General features: G+C 38.8%; 1 protein-coding gene across 1 annotated transcript in view; it reads left to right on the forward strand.

Moving 5' to 3' along the window:
- Positions 1-19,518, forward strand: part of TMC1 (transmembrane channel like 1) — a 307,101-nt gene that overhangs the window by 276,390 nt on the left and 11,193 nt on the right. Inside the window, exons 17-19 of the mRNA XM_064490277.1 lie at positions 3,802-3,930; positions 14,420-14,487; positions 19,054-19,293. Coding sequence (XP_064346347.1) covers positions 3,802-3,930; positions 14,420-14,487; positions 19,054-19,293 — 437 coding nt within the window. The remainder of the gene's footprint in view (positions 1-3,801; positions 3,931-14,419; positions 14,488-19,053; positions 19,294-19,518) is intronic.

Here is a 19,518-nt window from a genome sequence, read left to right on the forward strand (position 1 = left end):
CATTCTTGGGAGACCACTATTGAAGCTATATAATAAGGTCTGCATTTTGGGGACGGAGAGAAAGCAGCCAAGAGCTGAAGATAATGACAACCGTGGCTTTTGCGTATCATATGCCTCTAGTGTGCCAAGCATTACGCCTTTGAATTTTTAAACTACCCTCTGAGAGAAGTTAAATCATTATCCCCATTTTATAGATGAGGAGCTATGACTTAGATGAGTAAAATGATTGGCTCAAGACCTTAAAGGAAGTTAATGACAGGAGCCCAAATTTAACCTTCTCCGTAGATTTGAACCGTCCCCCAGAAACATAATAGCATCAACACTTCGACTCCTGCCATGGACTGTCTACAGTCTGTGACACTTTGTGATGCCTCTTCTCTGTTATTTTCCCTTTCCTTGCTAATGATCCTCTTAGGTTTGCTGATCAAAGCTGCCCAGGCATGTTTAACAGAGTCATGAGTGTCAAGTGTGAAGTGACGGGTGTGGCGCTCACAGATGGCCTGTGTGGAGGCCGTGCGTCCATCCTGACTAGCGCGCTGGGAACTGGGGTTGGATGATGTCCCCAAGGTGGGCTGGGCCACCATTTTTGGAATTTCCTTCCTTATAACTCAGTGAATTCATCCTAGGGTATGTTAATAAATATTTTCACATTTTAATATAATGTTTGAATCCTTTTCTGCTATTTTATGTGAAAGTTAGAGTACTGCTTAGGAAAAAATAGTATTTTGACCACTGGGATGAGGATGAGGATGAGGATGCTTAGGAGGATGTGGAGGACTTCAAAACCACTCTGAAATGTTCTCTTACCTGAGGAAATCTTCCTGGCGTGGTGGTGGAAACCTGAAAATATCCCTCACAGCCTACCTCTGATTGATGCTAGTTATTAAAATCTGAGCTCAAATTGCCTGGGGAATGAAAAGGAGAATAAGAGGAGAGAAGAGGAAAGTTATGTCCAGAAGTAACTGCAGGAATTTACAGCCACTCAGTCGTTCATTCCCTATTTACTGAGTGCATGCTAAGTGTCAGGCATTGTGCTAGGTACTGGAGGTACAATGGGAACAAAGGTGGACCTGCTCTCTGCCTTTGTGAAAATTACAACCTCTTAGGGGGAACAAAGTCATTAATTAAATAATCTTACAAAGTTTGCAAATTTACAATGTCAACAAAAGACTACAAGAATGCAGTGCGTGCGCTAGTCATCAAGGTGAGAGAATTCCCTATGAGTGATGCTATAGAGATGCACATTAGTTGGTATAAACTGAGTTAGGAGGTGAAGTAAGAGTGATTGAGTAGGATGAAGGCAACAGGGTCTATGGAGTTTGAGGGTGTGAAAGAAAGCCAGTGGGGCTGGAGTGGAGAAGACAAAGGGAAAAGCAACACAAGAAGACTGTGGAGAGCTGGACAGGCACTCAGAATATGCAGAAACATCACACTCATCTTTTTACTCCAGCTATTGCTGCAGGAAGCAACTGTATGCAGCTGTCTCCTGACAGCATCTCAACTAAGCAGTATGTAAATTCTCACCTTTACCCTAACGCTTCTCTGCTCTCACCACGTGGGGCGTTAATACTACATAGGGCCATCCCTGACTGATGGGAATGGGGCTGGTAGAGCAATACTTCCCTCTTCTGTCTCTTGAGTGGACAATTCTGAGACTTACTCTGTATAGCTACTCAGCGGGTCCGCAGAAGAATCAAGACCCAGTGGCCCCAATAGTGACAGATTTTAACACACTCTTGGGTAAAGGCTTTCTCTGCTTTCCTGTTTCATTCTTCCCAGTCTCCACTTCCTCAAATATACTGCTGGCTTACAAGCCCTTGTCACAGGCACTACTTTTGGTGGGAACTAATGCTAAGATAACTGTTTACATTTACATTTTAAGGTTTTCAGTATAATTTTTTTGCTTTTATTATATGTATATTATAGTTAACTACTATTTATGGCAGATGATATACACCTTCTACTTATAATAGTAGCAGTTATTTTTTTGAGAATTAAGTATATTAAAGTTAAAAGAAATATTAGGTAAATAATATTTCAGATGGTACTCGGACATGGCAAGAATCGTGAAGGTAGTACACGACTACCTGGAGTTTAGGAAGCACTGCTTGGAAGCATGAGACTGGAAATTAAACTAATATATGCTAGTCAAGTGGGCCCTTGCCCTGTAAGGTAATTCTCTCTCGCTAGTTATTTTAGAAGGGAGATTATATAGAGGTAGCTAGAAATAAAAACCAGAAGACTTCTTTTATTAGAGAAGAATACTATTATTTCTGGCAAAGTAGGTCTTATTAGATTTTTGGTGTTTTCAACCTTAGGGCTTGAATTACTGGGAAGGAACAGAAAAGAAAGGGCAGAAGAGAATTATCATGATGAAAATTTATAATTGTATGTCTGCTCTTATATTTATTGCCTATTGTTATGAATTCCATGAGGAAATAGTGAACTTCCCCCTAACCCACAGCACACACATTTTGCACTAACTTCAAGTCCATACCACTGAGGTAGCAAGTTTTTAATTTTCCAGACCTTTTCTATGCAGATGCATATACATGGTTTGCATATACATATATACATATATGCATGTATGTATATATACATAGGATTTTTGTTAACAATGAATTTATGCCACATGTCCTGTTTTGTACATTTTTAACAACCCATTTCTTATCAGAGCATAGCATTTTAGCACTTTTTAAGCAACTTTATTGAGATATAATTCACATATACATTTTATCCATTGAAAGTACCCAATTCAGTGGCTTTCAGTGTATGTTCACATGGCTGTGTGTCCATAACCACTTTGGTACTTTTTATGTAAGAGCTCATCATATTCTGTTGTGTGGACACCCTTTTTTTATTTAATTAATTTCCTCTTGAGTATATTTGAATTGTTTTCAATTTTGGTTTGGGAGAAACAATGCTCTCACAATTATACATGTAGATTTGGGCACTTGTGTTAATTTTGCCATAGGGTACATTCTAGAAGTGGATTTTCTTTTTTGTTGTTGTTGTTTTAATTGAAGTACAGTCAGTTACAGTGTGTCAGTTTCTGATATACAGCACAATGCTAGAAGTGTATTTTCTTGATCAAATGCCACCACTTTAAAATGTGATGGATCTTCACAAACTCCCGCCAAATGTTATCCCAGCCTAACTTCCTCATCCGTTTCTAACAATACATATTTCATCGCACTCTCACCAGCATGGAGAAGCATGGATTTTAAAATCGTTATCACTCTGTGAGGCAACAACTCATTGTTTTAACTGTATTTGTATTATGTGGGGTTTAGATATTTTTGAATGTTTTAATTGACTGTATACTTTCTTCTTATTTCTTATTTGTGCCATTTGCCAATTTTTTCCTTATTGAATCTCCTATCTATTATCAGACTGATTTGTAAAAGTCTTTAATGTGTTAGAAAAACTAGTCCTCTATCATATATGCCACAAGTACTTTTTCCAAGTTTGTCTTTTAATTTTATAAATAGTATTGTTTGTCAGATTAAAGTTTTAAACTTCTGTATTGTCAGTATTTTCCTGTTTTGTGTTCTTGTGTCATGCTTATAAAAGTTTCTCAGTAAGAAGACTTTTAATACAGTGGTTTTGGCACAGGGAATAATTATTTTTAGGCTGATAAAATGGGCATAAAACATTTTTCATTTGCTAGGAAACTCGTTTCTTTACCATTAATTGCATTTTTCAAGCTAATACTATTTAGAAAGTTTGAGAAATTTGATGTCAACATTAGGACCATTTGAAGGGAGAAATGCACATTTTAATACAGATATATCTCAACAGGAATTTGTGCGGCTGACTGTTTCTGATGTTCTGACCACCTATGTCACAATTCTCATCGGGGACTTTCTCCGGGCATGTTTTGTGAGGTTTTGCAATTACTGCTGGTGCTGGGATTTGGAATACGGATATGTAAGTATGATATTCATTTTTCTCATATCAGTATTCCTTTGTGGTATTCCTTCCTCATGCAAGAAGAAGAATTTGGGAGGTGAGATGGCCTCTTAGATGCCAATAAATCAAGGCCAATGAGTATAGTTTTAATTCAAAGGGGATCAGGCTTGCCATATTCTAACAAAATTAGATTCTAGTAAAATTATAGATGACTAAAGCCATGGACTTCAACCTGTCTGTTAAAATGGTGAACTCGGTAAGTCTTGGACCCATAGGCAGCTCTCTCCCTATAAAGCTTGTTGGCATTCTAGAACTGGGACAAGATGGGTAGTAGCACATTTTCTATTCACTCCTTTGAATTCTACTAAGCAAATTTCTGGACATTATGTGCCAGTCACTGTGCGGTACACTGGGGGAACAAAAGGAGTCAATAAATATGGTGCTTGCTTCATAAAGCTCACAGTCTAGTTAGAGCTCAACAGAGACACAGCAGGGGGCTGGGGAAGTTTTGAGGGAGGTCCCGGGGTGCCGAGAGGGCTCTGGCAAGTGCTGGAACTGAATCCGGGCCAGTAGATTTCCTTTCCCCTGACAACAGCACAGGTTTCTCTGAGCCCCACTGGTGTTAATTCCATCAACAACCCCTCAAACCCCCGGTACGCTCAACCGCAGGTCCCCCCACAGAGTCTGAGAGCGGCAGCAGAGCACACATCGCTCTGTCCCCCTTTTGCAAATGAAACTGTCATCTTCCGAAATAGCACCTGAGGGTTGATAGTACTTACTAGCTCAAACATTTCCAGTGGCTTCCAGGTACTTAGAATGAATTCCAGATCCCTTTCCTGGGCCTTTGATATCCTGTACGATCTGTTGTTTTCTTTCTGAGCGCAACTCCTACCACCTTTGCTCTTGCTTTGCAAAGTCCACAAACATTGGGATTCTTTCTTCTGCTCAAACACAAGCTGGTCCTTGCATCTGCACTAGGGTGTTCTTCCCTCTAAGGGTGCAGGTGCCTAGAATTTGCCAGGGCCGATTCCTTCTTGTCATCAGGCAGTCAGCTAATATGCCACCTCCTTAGAGCTTTTCTCTGACCTCCCACTCTAAGGTGGCCCATCAGGCACTGTCAATTTCAGCACACAGTTTTATTTTCTTCATACGACTTGTAACTATTTGACATAGCCTTTTTTTGAACATGCTTATTATCTGTCTCCCTCGGCTGGAGAGAAAGCTTTCTGGAAACAGAGGCCTTGACCTCACATTCAGAACTGGCTTATTGCATGGCGGGCGTTATGCTGCCTGACTGACTCAGAGTCGAGCGTCCGTGTCCTAGTACCATCCAGGCAGCACCATCTCCTGACAGAACTGCCTGCCTCCAGGGGTGGGCCCTGGAGGCACTTTGGCCTTAGTATTTGTTTGTTTGTCTGTTTGTCTTAACACTTTTGTTGTGGTACAATTCCTGTATAGTAAACTACACGTATTTCAGATGTACAATTTGATGAATTTTGATGTATGTATACACCTCTGAAACCACTGTCACAACCAAGATACCTAACATTGCCATCACTCCCCAAGAGGTGCAAATTTCGATCTCCTGGTTTATCCCTTCCCACTCCCTTTACTCCTGACAAACAACAGACTCACAGACATAGAGAACAAACTTGCACCTTAGTATTCTTAAGCTAATGATGGTTCTCTCCTCCCCAGCAAAGGGATGTCCTTCACTGCTGACCTCCCTCCTGTCTCATTCCCTTCAGTCCCTGGACAAGTCCTACATCCAGAACTGTTTTCAAGACTCTAGGCTAGATCCGCGACCTAGCCATCTGACTTTGAGACTGTAACTTGTATTAGGTCATCTCCGTCCCCCGCACTGCAATTGCTTCTTGGAGGAGCCAGAAGCTGTTAGGTCACGCTATTTGGTGGACGACGGTGAGGTAATGCTATAGATCCAGAATGCTCGTGGGTCGTCTTCCCGTTCCCTGCTCTGAGGTGTTCTGCTGGCTTGGTTTCATTTCTGTTTTCCTTGCCTGATTCAGCTGTTCTGAAGCAGACATAAAAATTGCCATTTCTTTCTTAGACCATCACTTAGCTTGTGCTTGCCTTTTATAAGCATAAAACTGACTGCTTTCTTCTTAAGTGCTAGAAAATTTTGCTTCAAATATGAAGTCAATATAACATGACCTGGATGCATAAAAGCTGTAATTAAGTGACTGTAATTTATTATTTATTGAGTGCTGACAGTGCTCTTGGGTTAGTACAGAGTGCAGGAAAAAAAAAAAAAGACAAGTTCCTGTTTTAGGTCAGAGAGAGTGAATTTTCTTCCATATTACCCTTGGAAGACTCATCAGAGAGAAGCTCGGCAGCAAAACAAGTTTTAAAATATTGAGGTTGGATGATGGATCTCTGATACAGACCCTGTTATCACTGACCCGCCAGGTGGACAGCTTCCGCAGCTGAGTGCCTGCTAGGTACAAGGCATTATGAGCAAGCCTCTGCCGGCTGATAAGCCGACACAGAAATGTAGAAGTTGTAAGCCTAAGGGTGGGCTGCAAACGTGGGTCTGCAGGCTAGACGCAGCTGACAGATATTTTTCTTCTTTGGTTTACAGTGGGTTTTTTAAAAATGAGTTTTTATTTAAAAACTGGGAGTTTTACGTTAAAAAAAAATGGATTTCTTGTTTTACTTGACGTAAGATTTACCTGAGAGGCTTGACAACATTAGACCCATATTCGCACTCAGGAGAAAGTGGCCGGAGCTGAGGAATTACTGCCCACTTCGGGTGGAACATTCATTCACCAGTTCCTCACACTCTTTGCTACCCGTTAATCCTGCCAGCTCCCGTTGTCAACACAGAGGTGGAAATGTAACTAGAGAAACCACTGCTTTTCAACTTTTGTTGGAGGGGCAGGGCAGGGATCAACAGAAATGCAAAGACAGGACGGAGTAAGAGACATCTGAGCCAAGTCTCGAAGGAGGATCAGAAGTTTGAAAGATTGAGAAGGAGGAAAGCATTCTTAGTGGATGGACTGTGGAAGGCAGGGCCCAGCAGCTGGCAAGTACGGGCAGTGCAGGCAGAGATGCCGAAATCCCAAGTGGTACTGTTTTAGAGCGGGAGAGGCTGATGAGAACGTTTCTCTGACATTCTGGGCTTCCTAATTGCCAGTATGAGTTCAGAGAGCACTTGTCATGAGGCAAAGGAGAACCTGAGACTGGCTGAAAAGATACTTTTAAGAATCCTTTCAGGAGCGAAAGAGAAAAATGTGTCCCCTTCTGCCACCAAAAAGAAAGTTTTTTTCCCTGAACTTTAAAAATAACACCAATTTATTGAAAAAAATCTAGAAAGGCCAGCATAAGCTAAATATGAAAATAAAAATTATAGATAATCCTACCACTTACAGCATTATTTATTTATTTAGATTATTTGAATCATATAGTATTAGTGTTTGTTTATATGTAGATGAACAAGTACTATAGATTTATATATAGTACTGTAGATTTTTTATAAATATATATATGTGTGTATATTTGTGTATAAATATATATACACACTTATTGACTAGTTACTTGCTTTTTTCACCCAACAGTGACCTTCCCTATGTTATTGACTGGGCTTCTATAACAGTTTTTAAATGGCTGTGTGATACTCTCCATATGAATGTACTATAGTTAATTTAGTTAGGTTTTTTTTGTTTGTTTTCAGTTAACTGTATCTAGTTTATTGTTATTATAATAAACAGTGTGATCACATTTATTTATATCCATGTAGATAAATAACTTCACAGATAAATCATAGTGGTATGTACAAATTATTTCCTTATGATAAATTTCTCTAAGTTGAATTGCTCAGTTGTAGAAAAGATACCTTTTAAAAGTCCATTCACTTCTATTACAACAGCCAACCTCTGTAAAATTTAAACTCTACAATCTCCAGCATTATTTCCAGAGATCCATAGAATGTTAAGCTTAGGTGGAATTTTGACATAATTAGTCATGGTGATTTTATTTTGCAAAGGAAAAATTGAGAGACTATGAATTGAAGTGAGTTGCCTAGTTTTATATAGCCAGGGAATAAGTAAGGGCAACGAAGTATCCTTCTGGAAAAGCCATTATGTTAAATATACTGAATTTTATACTGGTTAAATCTGAGTAAATTGGGTGAAAAGTGATCCTATATATTTTTTCCAGTTATAAATTCATGGCCAGGTTATACTTCAATTAAAAAAAATAAAATAAATTCATGGCCAAACTATTATCACAATAAACCTATGAAGATGAATTCAGGTGGGAAAATTACTAGCTAGGAGCAGACAGTTAGACCATGTAATGTAAGTTAATCTTTCCTAGGGCTTCTCTGAGCATAGCAGATAGTTCTCAGTGTTTGTAAAGAGTTCACTGACTCATCGGAGTGGAATGGTTTGCTCCCAGGAAGGATTTTAACCACCCTGATTTGATAAAACTGCCCTGAAGCCTCTTGTAAACTCTTCGGGTTTTCTGTAGTATTTCAGCAGAGAATGCCTTTACTTTCACTTTAATTTATGTTGACACCATCCTTACCATTTGTCAGTGAAGTGGAGAAATGCTATCTAAGAAGAAATGGGTTGACTACATGGCATTGGGTAAGAGTATGTTCAATCAAATTAAAACCTCAGCATCTTATTTAAAGTTACATTTTTCAATGAATATATGTTCATGTATAACTGAAAAATTGTGCTCTACATTGGAATTTGACACAATATTGTAAAATGACTATAATTCAATAAAGTTACATTTTTAAGGTGGTCCTTATTAAATTTGCATAAATGAAAAATATGGGAGATTTCCTTGAGATCTGATGAAGGAAGCTCAGGATTACCCATAAATAAGAGACATATGATTCACAGACTGTCAGAGTATATTCCTAATCATATTATATGGTATTAGAGTTTTATGTAGTGCTTACTGTGTGTTAGAACATCTACAAAATACTTTGTATATATAATTCTGTGTAACCATAACAGCAGTGCTATGAGGTAGGTAATATTTTCCTACTTTACAGTAAACTGAGGTTTAGAGATGTTTAATAATTTGCTCAAAGACATTTAACTGGTCAGTGATGAAGCTAGCACTGAAACCCACATCTGATCGACTTCAAAGCCATCAACCAGATTCCCGTCATATTGAATTTTCACTGTAATGCTTGCCCCTAGAAATTTCAAGGACTCTGCCAAAGCATGACTAATTCATGAGCCAATCCACAGCATTTGTGACTCAAGTGCTTAGATAATTTCTTGCTGTAGAATGGAATTAGCAGGAGGGACTGAGATACAGAATTAGGAGATGAACTGATATTCTCTATCTGGGAATGAGGTACTATTTAGCAGTCCAGGAAGATGGTATGATAAGGAGTCAATAAGAAGTCATGGGTATCCAGTGAAGGGGTAAGAATAAGGGGAAGGGGATGGAACAGGGTGGATTGGAATGGAGTCTATCTGCAGGCAAGTAGTGTTATAGTGCAAAGCCTGAGGTAGAAGAGGCTAGGATTTGTCCTGGGTGAGTAGTTCTCAAATTTGAAGATACATCAGGATGCCCTGAAGGCATATGAAAACACAGGGTTTCTGATTCAGTAGATCTGGGGTGGGCCTGAGAATTCACTAACAGGTTCCTAGGTGTTGATGCTGCTTCTGGTATGGGGACCACCTTGAGTGCCATTGCCCCAGAGCCAAAGGCCAGGCCAGCCTGCAGCTCTAAGTAGTATAATTCCAGCTGTAAGGAATGAGATTTGTGTGAAGAAAGTCGGACAGGTCATTACAATGACAGAATTATCTCTGAGATCCTGAATTGCATTTTACGATATCCAGAGGTTGATGGTTTGCCCCAAATAACCAAAGCAGCAGAGGGAGGATGGATTTTCTCAAGCTTTTTAGTCCAGTGAGCACCATATGTCTTTCTTCTGGGTAGATGACTGATTCTAGCCCACCACAAACAAAGGTCTAAAAATAAAACAGGATAATTTCCAGTGCCTTGACGGTTATGGTCCTCAGCCCAAATCCAAATGGGCTTCTCTGTTGCAGGCCCCTAAAAATCTTATTATGGATGAGCAGCTCTGAGGGACTTCATTACACTTATTCTATCTGAATCATTTTGTTATCTCAGGTTTCAAGAAAACCTGTTTTTCCCCAAGCATGATTTACGTTTAAGCTTTGTATATTTTAGAGGCAATTAAACAAACACTTTGCAAATTGGTTTACTCTTATTGTAATATTGGCTTAAAAATTTAAACTATGGTATAATTTCATATATTTAAAAACTCCACCTCTAAAAGAATGAGCCTTGAATTTTATACTCTGTGTGTATGTGTCTGCTTTCTTACATTTGTTTCCTTTTTAGAGTGGGAGTTTCTGAGTTTAGTGCATGGAGTATTAAATTCCATTTTTAAGAAGTTTACAGAGAAGCAGTTCTTTAATAACCGGGTCTAATTTTCAACCAATTACAGATTTTAAGTTAGAAAAGGACCTTAGAAATTATCTAGTTCAGAAGTAGGCAAACTTTCTCTGTAAAAGCTGAATGATAAGTAATTTTGCTTCTGTAGGTGTCTTACTACGATGTAATAAGAAATATATACATTTTGGACTTCATTCTGGTTCCTGGCCAGAGCTCCTAAAATCTTTGTAATCTCCTAAGTACTAAAAGTGATATGAACATCTCTTGTTCCTATATTTAGTCTTTAACCCTGGCTCTTGACAGAGTTCCCAAATTCCTCGGGGTGTCTTGGGTGAGAGGAGCATTATTCTAACAAGACAACTCTTGGTGGGCTCCTGGATAGCTTCAGGTTGGGGGCTGGTCAGCAGAAAGACATAACCATAATTAGAGGCTTGGAAATTTCAGCCTCATCCCCTTATCCTCCAGGGAGGAGAGAGAGGCTGGAGACTGAGTTAACGATTGATTTTGTCTTTATGATGATGTCTCCATAAAAATCTCTGAACTGTGGGATTCGGAGGTCTTCCAGGTTGCTGGACACATGGAGGTGCTGGGAAGAGGGTGTGTCTAGAGAAGGCATGGAAACTCTGTACCTTTCCTTCATACTTTGTCCTGTGTATCTCTTCCATCTGGCTATCCTTGTATCCTTTTATAATATACCAGCAATCTACTAAATACACTGTTTTCCTGAGATCTGTGAGCTATTCTAACAAATGATCAAACCTGAGAAGGGAGTCCTGAGAATCTCCAGTTTATAGCCAGCCAGTCAGTATAGGCGACAACCTGGGTTTTCAATTAATGTCTGAAGTGGGAGCAGTCTTGTGGGACTGAGACCTTAACCTGTGGGATCTGTGCTAACTCCGATAGTTAGTGTCAGAATTGAGTTAAATTGTAGGACATCCAGTTGATAGCCACAGAAAGTTGGGGAAATGCTTGGTTTGGGGGAAAAAAACCCACACATCTGTGTCAGAAGTATCATCAGTCGAGTATAGTCATAGAGGAAAACAAGTGGCCTTCCTTGCAGCAGGCCATATGGTCTATGTTGTAACTATCAAACTCCAGTTTTAGTCCCAAACAGCAACAGAAAACACATAAATGAATGCATGTTGCTATATTCTAATAAAACTTTATTTACAAAAATAGGTGGTGGTCCAGATTTGGCCATAAAGCACCGACCCCTGATCCAGTTCATTTCATTAATTTATGTGAGGCCTGAATTGATCACTGACTGGCTCTGCTCACACAACTAGGAAATGGCGGGGCAAAGTCTGATACTCAGATCTGAATCCCAGACGAGTGTCTGTACCACAAAACCACTTGGCACAGTAGGGCTACCTTCTACCCTTTGTCTGCATCAGATCAATTTATGCATCAAAGATTTTATCCCTCCAGCTGCCCCTGCTGCACACGCAGTATGAAGCCAGGGATTCCTAGTGTGTCCTTTGTGCTTTTTCAGTCACCTGGTTATAAAAATACCTCATCTCAAATGGCCTTTAGGAAGTTTATGTGCTTGTGAGAATAAAAGAACTGTACTTCTAAAAGGTGGAATTTTTTTTTTTTCATTTTCCATAGTTTGTTGGGCTAAATCTGACACTCTTCTAAAGAGGCCAGGGTTGAAGGTTTGATTCTCAAATGGACACAGAAAAGAGCCGTTCCAAGGCCACAGATGGTGCAGGCCACTGACTGAGCATTTGTCACATGTGATCTCACAGGGCTCAGGAGAAAGGGGGGTGACCCAGAGCAAAGGCTCCCTGGGAAATAGAGAGACTCAGAGCTAACATTTCTCCTGATTAGAAGCAATTCCTTTTCTTTATTTTCCATGAAGGACACGTGCATTTCATGGTTGATTTTAGAACAAAAACTGTCAACCGAACCTCTTTGCATCTTATGAACATTAAGCTTCTAGATGATCTGCAAACTAAGTGAAACACCTTGTATATTCTTTAGTAGTATCTTGAGTGAATTTATGTTGAAATCATCTGGGCCATCTTTGTCCTGCTTAATATATAGAGTTATTTATTATTTCATTATGTATCATCTTATTATGTCTTATTATTTAACCATTCTTGTTATGTCAGACTTGCCATTTACTCCCTGAATCTGTTACAAGGCACATCAGCCATAATTTTCAGTTGACTAGGAAAATCCTGCTGCCTTTCGGGAGGTGACAAAATTGATGCTTGGATTCAAGAATTCTTTTTTTTCAAATTTTTTTTTTATTGAAGTGTAGTTGATATACAATGTTAGTTTCAGATGTACAGCAAAGCGATTCAGTTATACATATACAGACACACATATATATATATTTTTCAGATTCTTTCCTATTATGTGTTACTATAAGAAATTGAATATATTTCCCTGTGCTATACAGGGTAGGTCCTTATTGTTTACCTATTTTTATGTATAGTAATGTGTATCTGTGAATCCTAAACTCCTTATTCCTCCCCAGCCCTTTCCCCTTTGATAGCCATAGTTAGTTTTCTATGTCTGTGAGTCTATTTTTGGTTTGTAAAGTAAGATTTGTATCAGTATTTTTTAGATTCCACATATAAGTGATATCATATGACATTGGTCTTTCTCTGTCTGACTTATTTCACTTAATATGGTATTCTCTAGATCCATCCATGTTCCTGCAAATAGCATTATTTCATAAGAATTCTTGAGGCAGAGTGTTCAAACATTATGATAGATTTTTGGGGGTTCCAAATCAGAGACCTGTTCTGTCTGTTTACAGATACATTTTGAGGTTCTTGGGTTTAAGAAGAATAGAGACACTCTCAGGTGTGCATGTGTGGGTATGTTTGTGCGTGTATGTTGTGCTGTGTGTATATGTGTTTGCTGGGGAGGGAGTTACTCTGAAAATATATACGGTCTGAAGCCACACCTGCAGATGTCAGGATCAGGGTCAGTAATCTGGTCCTGCCACTCTATTACTTTCTCCGTCATGGTCTTCCTGGTCCTCTCACTTTGTATTTTTTGCTGTTCTCTTTTCCCCTTGTTACCAGTTAGTCCTCTTCCTGATTGATTATTCCCTAGCTCAAATTAAATAGGAGCCACTCTTATTGTCTTTGCTAATGAGCATTACTCCACTGGTAGAGCTTTCCTGTAGGATGCCTAATGTGTCGCCAGGAAGCCTTTGGACGAGTCACCCTAGTACAGATGCCCACCTCAGTTCCGACTGGTGGCCCCTCCGTACACGGAATAGCCTGGTGCTGCTGCCCTGAGCAGGACGGCATCATCTAGGAGACAAACACTGGACACTGAGTTGAATAACTTCTTAAATTTTTGTTGTATTTCTCTACTTTTTAAAAGAAATTCACATTTTTTTGTTGAAAAATATTTTAAATATGCAAAACTTACAGAAGAAAATAAAAAGCATAATCCACCTCCCACGTATAACAACTCTTACTTTTACCGACCCCTTTTAAGCCGTTATTTTATGCATGGTTCCATATTGAGTTGAAAAATAATGAATGTGTAGAATAATGAATGTTTACATAGTTTGTGTGTAACATTAGAGCATAGTTTTCTCTTGGGTCTGTAAATATCCTTCCAACAATGACTGTAACTAACTGCAATATATTATCCTAGCATAGTTATACTGTACTTACTTAACTGATGTTGGACATTTAGATGGTTTCATCTCTGCTTCTTAAAACTTGTCAGCATTTAAGATTACTTTGTTAAATTTCTAGAAGTAGATTTTCAGGGTCGAAGAGAAAAGTTTTTGTTTTTTGTTTTCTTTACAGCTTTTCACATGTGCTGTCAAATTGTTTTCTAAACATTTGCTCCAAGTTGTACTGTTACCAGCAGCCTATAAGAGCCTCTCACCACACTTCCACAGCATCAAATGACAGCATTTTAAAATGTTTTACTGTTTTTTTTTAAAGATGCTTTAAGATGCTTTATTATCTATTTATCACTATTTATCATTGATTATTCTGCTGTTGTTACTGCAAGAAAGCAGTTAAGAGTCTAGCTATATAGAAATATGAAACACTTGCCTTTCAATTTTCACCATTTGAGATGCTAATCCAATGAATGTCCGTGTCTCCTCTAGCCTTCATACACTGAATTTGACATCAGTGGCAATGTCCTCGCTCTGATCTTCAATCAAGGCATGATCTGGTAGGCCAGTGGCGGGCAGTTTATCACTTGTAGAAAAACCTCCAAGATCATTATTGCATAGAGCACTGTAGCCTGGTGTCAGAGGAGTCCACAGTCTGTGTCAAACTCAACATTTGTCTTTGTGAAGTGAATGGCTATGAAGAGTTTACATTTTTTCCCGTATTTTCAATCTTAAGTCTCAAAGGCATCTGCCTGTTTTGCAGAGCATGCCTTCTTCAAATACTGGGAGTCTATGTTCTGGCTCCTAGATTATTTGAAGGCTTTTTATAATTTTATATCCTTTGATGCTAGTATCTAACAGTGAAACATTCATAATCTCATTACCACGTGTTAAGAATGAAAGAAATTGCACAACACTGTAAATCAACTGTACTTCAATTTAAAAAAAAAAAGGAATGAAAGAAATTAATGTAGGGCCTTTCTGAGAAACTGATTTTATTTGTCATCACTATTGAATATATTTTAAATGGAATTTACAGCTACTTTAAAAAATACTATCTTACCAAATCCAATAGTTCACAGAGATTAAATACATGTTATAGGAAGGTTTAGTTAGAAATAAGATCTTTGTTTTATAACTTGTTTCTTGGGGCCATTTGCACTTCAGAATTATTTCTTTTGATGTACAAAGGATTGTCATATCTTTTATGAAATGAAAGCATTTTCACTGCAAACTCTGACAGGTTAAAATGAGTTGATACAGCAGAAACCATTTTTGACTTCAGAAATTGAATCATAGCATGGGATTCATCTGGGAACAATGCGTCTTGAAAATCTGTCACTCTTAAGTAAGAACACCCCAACCCATAAACAGTTACAGCTGAGACTCTTTATCCTATTGACACGTGTCTAACATTGAGCCACCGACCACACCATTGTCCTAAGGACAAGTACTCGTTACTAGGCTCAGTTTTTGCACAAGCTTCATCCATTACTCAAGTCTTTCAACCTTAGCTGGCCTTTGCAAGTTATGGCTTATGTGTCCAGAAAGTCATTAAATGCATCCTTTCTCCTCAGGCAGGGAGAAAAGTCAGGGTGGCCCAACGTGTGACTGTCGACAGGTATCGCTCCTGGATCTTTCATTTCCTGTAGGGGATTCTGCCGTCATGGCAGAAAACGGCTTACTCTGCTTTTGGAGTAATGAGAAACCACTGCCTTGTATCCATTTTAAAACTCCCTGGCTCTTACACAGAGTGTAATAAATCCCTCAGGCCTGGTGGGCACCATTTGTGCAGGCATATGTTGCATGTCTATCCCTTGTTCTTTCATAGTGAAGACAACAGACTGGCCTAGAAATTTGTTTCCATTGTCAGCAGAGCTCTTGTAACAGTGTCCTAATTGATTTCACGTGTAATTTTCCAACTATTTAGTCCACTCTTTTCCCTGTTGAAATTTTTAAATATCTAAAACATCTTCCCCAGTTCTCTCAGGGGCAGACCTATTATCAAAATCTCCACGGCATCATTACCCTATCCCTTTCCATGTATTCATCCTTCAGATGTTGGTCAAATCTTGCTTCCAGTTAGTTTGAAAAGGAGTTTAGAAAATGATTGTGTTTTCTGAATGTACAAAGATATTCACACACTTCCCAGTGTTCCAGAAGCAAAATAACTCTTATTCACCTTCAAGTCGACCCTTTGTACAAATGGTCTTTTCTCAACTCCCAGAAAGTTGGTGAGGGAGTAGAGATGTGGTGTGGTGGGGGAGGTGTGGGGTGTGTGTAACCCAAGTTAGTAGGCTCCCTTGTACCAGGCTGCTCACACATGGTAGTCCACTATTTTATGAGGCATGAAGATCTGATTCCTGAGTTTGGCCATTTTCTACAGAAATGATGAAAATAGTAGGGAGATTTTGTGTTTAATTTTAGTGGTTTGTAAATGGAGACATTCAGTAACTGCTTTAGGAGTTTCTGACTAGTGGAGGTTATGTACATTGATGTTATTAAAGTCAAACATTTATAGATAAACTCCATTTTGTTATGAATTGTCTGATACGATCAGTAAAACCTTATATTACACATGTGTTTTTAAACAGGCAGCATAGGTTTTGTCACCATATTTTTAAATGAGGGAAGCACATTGTATCTCTGCCGTATCATAGCAGGATATAGAGGAAGCACAGTGAGAAAGAAGATGGGTTTGGACGTTGTGCTGTCTCCTGTATCTCCCTGCCAGTCTTGTCACTCTCCGCTACCTCATTTTCTCAGTTGATCAAATGTGAATAATTTACCTGACACATACCATGTCACTGGAGTAATAAGGAGAGCTAAATAAAAGCAGCTTTCATTTGCTTTGATCTTCTTGGAAGAAAAGCATTTTATAAGGCTAAGGTATTACAGTGATCTTTGACTGACAGATGGTGGGATCAGTTCTGGGTAAGGGACTTAGGGAGCTGAGCTGATTAGTGAGTCACATGCGAAGATAGGATGAGCCCTAAGATTCAGATACCACTGTGCCAGGATCCTTTTTTCTAGGTTAAGGTTCTTGAGTCATTTGTTCAAAATGCCTGTGTGATATTTATTGTGAAGTTCTGAGACTTCTTTATCTGCAGATGCACTTACATATACAGGTGTACATATGTGTGCCTACAGATAAATGAAGCATGCCTATATATAGGTACACATATATGTGGCTTTAGGAAAGTTTAGTTCTTGCATTATGTGCAACATTGTGTCTTAGGGTAGACGAGGTTGTGCGGCAATTAAATACAAATCTTAGTGGCTTAAGAAAGGAAATATTTATTTCTTGTGTAGTCCGTATGTCCAATGTGGGTTGGTAGCGGACTCTGCTCCTGTCAGTTACCCTCACTATGGAATCATGGACTATGACAGAGCAGGATCCGTCTGGAACATCACTGGTCAGAGCAGCAGAGAGAGACAAGAACAAAACCCCCCACAGCACTATTAAAGTTTCACCAATAGGGAGACACTTCATTTTTATCTCTATTTCATTGGCCAAAACAAATCACATGGCCAAGCCTGACTTTTAGAAGGGAGCAAGCATGATCATCTGCAAGCATATTACACTGCAGATATTGGCATTTGGGAATAGAATCTAGTGCTCGGTAATCCTGACCCCTCAGCTGGGACTTGTCACTCACTCACTTGCTCACGTTTCTGTGGCTCCAGGTTCCCTCTTGCTGTCTTGTAACCAGGATACACAGTGTTGTTCCAAAGTTTATCCTCATTTAAAAAAATTAATAAACTTTGTATCTTAGAGAAGTTTTAGGTTCACAGCAAAATTGGGTGGAAAATACAGAGTCCTCATACCCACTTCCCCGCCATGTGTGCGGCCTCTCCCACTGCTGACATCCTCCACCACAGTGTACATTTCTTGTAATCAATGAACCTATATGGACAAATCATTATCACCCGAAGTCCATACCATTAAAAAAAAATAGCTTAACTTTCTACAAAGTCTCTGGACATTTCAGTATGTTAAAATATTTTTCAGATCTGTGGTATGGAATCTTATCATCAAGACAACCCAAAATGTAGCAATATTCCACTTTTCAATGAAATGTTTGAATGTTGGTTCTACAAATTGAATTACAGCAGAAACTAATTTCTTCATCTAACTCAACTCCCCCATAATATACCAAATTTACATTGGATTGGTTAAAATAATTATTCTGCATAACCAGGAAGTATAAATTGCTAACCCTAACTAGAATAGCTGAGGGCTTTATTTATAACTGGGGCAGTTTAAAAGACAGGACTCTGCTTATACTTCTATAATAAGTATACATGTATCCTCTTTTTTAGTTTTGGGCTAATAAATTGCCACTAATGTGGCTTTATGGTGCTAATGTGTTAGCACCATGAAATAAAACTGAAATTCGTTTGGTTGAAGTAACCACTGAAGTCATCAAGTAAAAGTGACCTCACTGAAATAAATAAACTAAACAAACTAAATTAAATGGGTGTGTTGAATTTTCATCTCAAAAACACATAAGACTTGTAATCAATTATCAACAAAACAGTCTTATTAGGCACAAATACACAATTCCCATCAGCTCTAAAACACCATAATAGCCACAAATAGAAAATAACATCAGAAAAATTTATTTTAACTTTTTCTCTTTCATGAAGCAAAAGTGAGTTAGCCATGACAAAATAATCCATATGTGCAGTTTATTTGAATAGAATGGATGGTTTTAAGGGTCAATTATTTTAAAAAGTTAAATTTTTAGCTATATTAATCAATGATATGAATATTAGTGGAAAGTAAATTTATTTTAGAAGTAGAAGAGGAAAGTAAAACAAATGGAATATATTGTTTGCTCTGTTGTAGTTTAAATTTACCGATGACAAGCACATATAGATAGTTACCAGCGTAATTTCTATTGAAAGAATTGTATATACAGTACTCGCAATAGTGGGGAAGATGGTGAAATGTGTACAGGAGATGGAAATAGATTCGTTAAGTTCATTAGCGTAAAGAGGTTATGTGATTGAAAGTGGCAGTACATTTTCTGCCTTTAGCAAATAAGCATGATGTAAAATAAACAGTGAGTTTGTGAGGGAGTGAAGCTCCATGTTGAGCAGAGATCTGTTTTTCTTTCTAGGATGGGCTCCTTCTTCGCTCCCAGCCTCCCAGGCATCAACATCCTTCGGCTCCACACATCCATGTACTTCCAGTGCTGGGCTGTGATGTGCTGCAACGTTCCTGAGGCCAGGGTCTTCAAAGCTTCCAGATCAAATAACTTCTACCTGGGAATGCTCTTGCTCATCCTCTTCCTGTCCACCATGCCCGTCCTGTACATGATCGTATCCCTCCCACCATCTTTTGATTGTGGCCCCTTCAGGTTCTTGCCTTTGCAATTCCGTTTGGGCATAGTTTTCTTTCAGGGGTGGAGGTGGGAGTGGTCACTCATTGTATATAAAAGTTTTGTTTTTGTTTCTTTCCAACAATGACATTTTGGACTGTAGGACAGATCTTTTGGGTATTCAGGCTCCTTATATGACATGGAAATTCATCTGTTTTTTCATTTGGCAATCATAAAAGGGAAAATAATTTAATTGCTCAAGGC

Source organism: Camelus dromedarius, chromosome 10 (genome assembly GCF_036321535.1).
Source record: "Camelus dromedarius isolate mCamDro1 chromosome 10, mCamDro1.pat, whole genome shotgun sequence".
NCBI classification, from domain to species: domain Eukaryota; kingdom Metazoa; phylum Chordata; class Mammalia; order Artiodactyla; family Camelidae; genus Camelus; species Camelus dromedarius.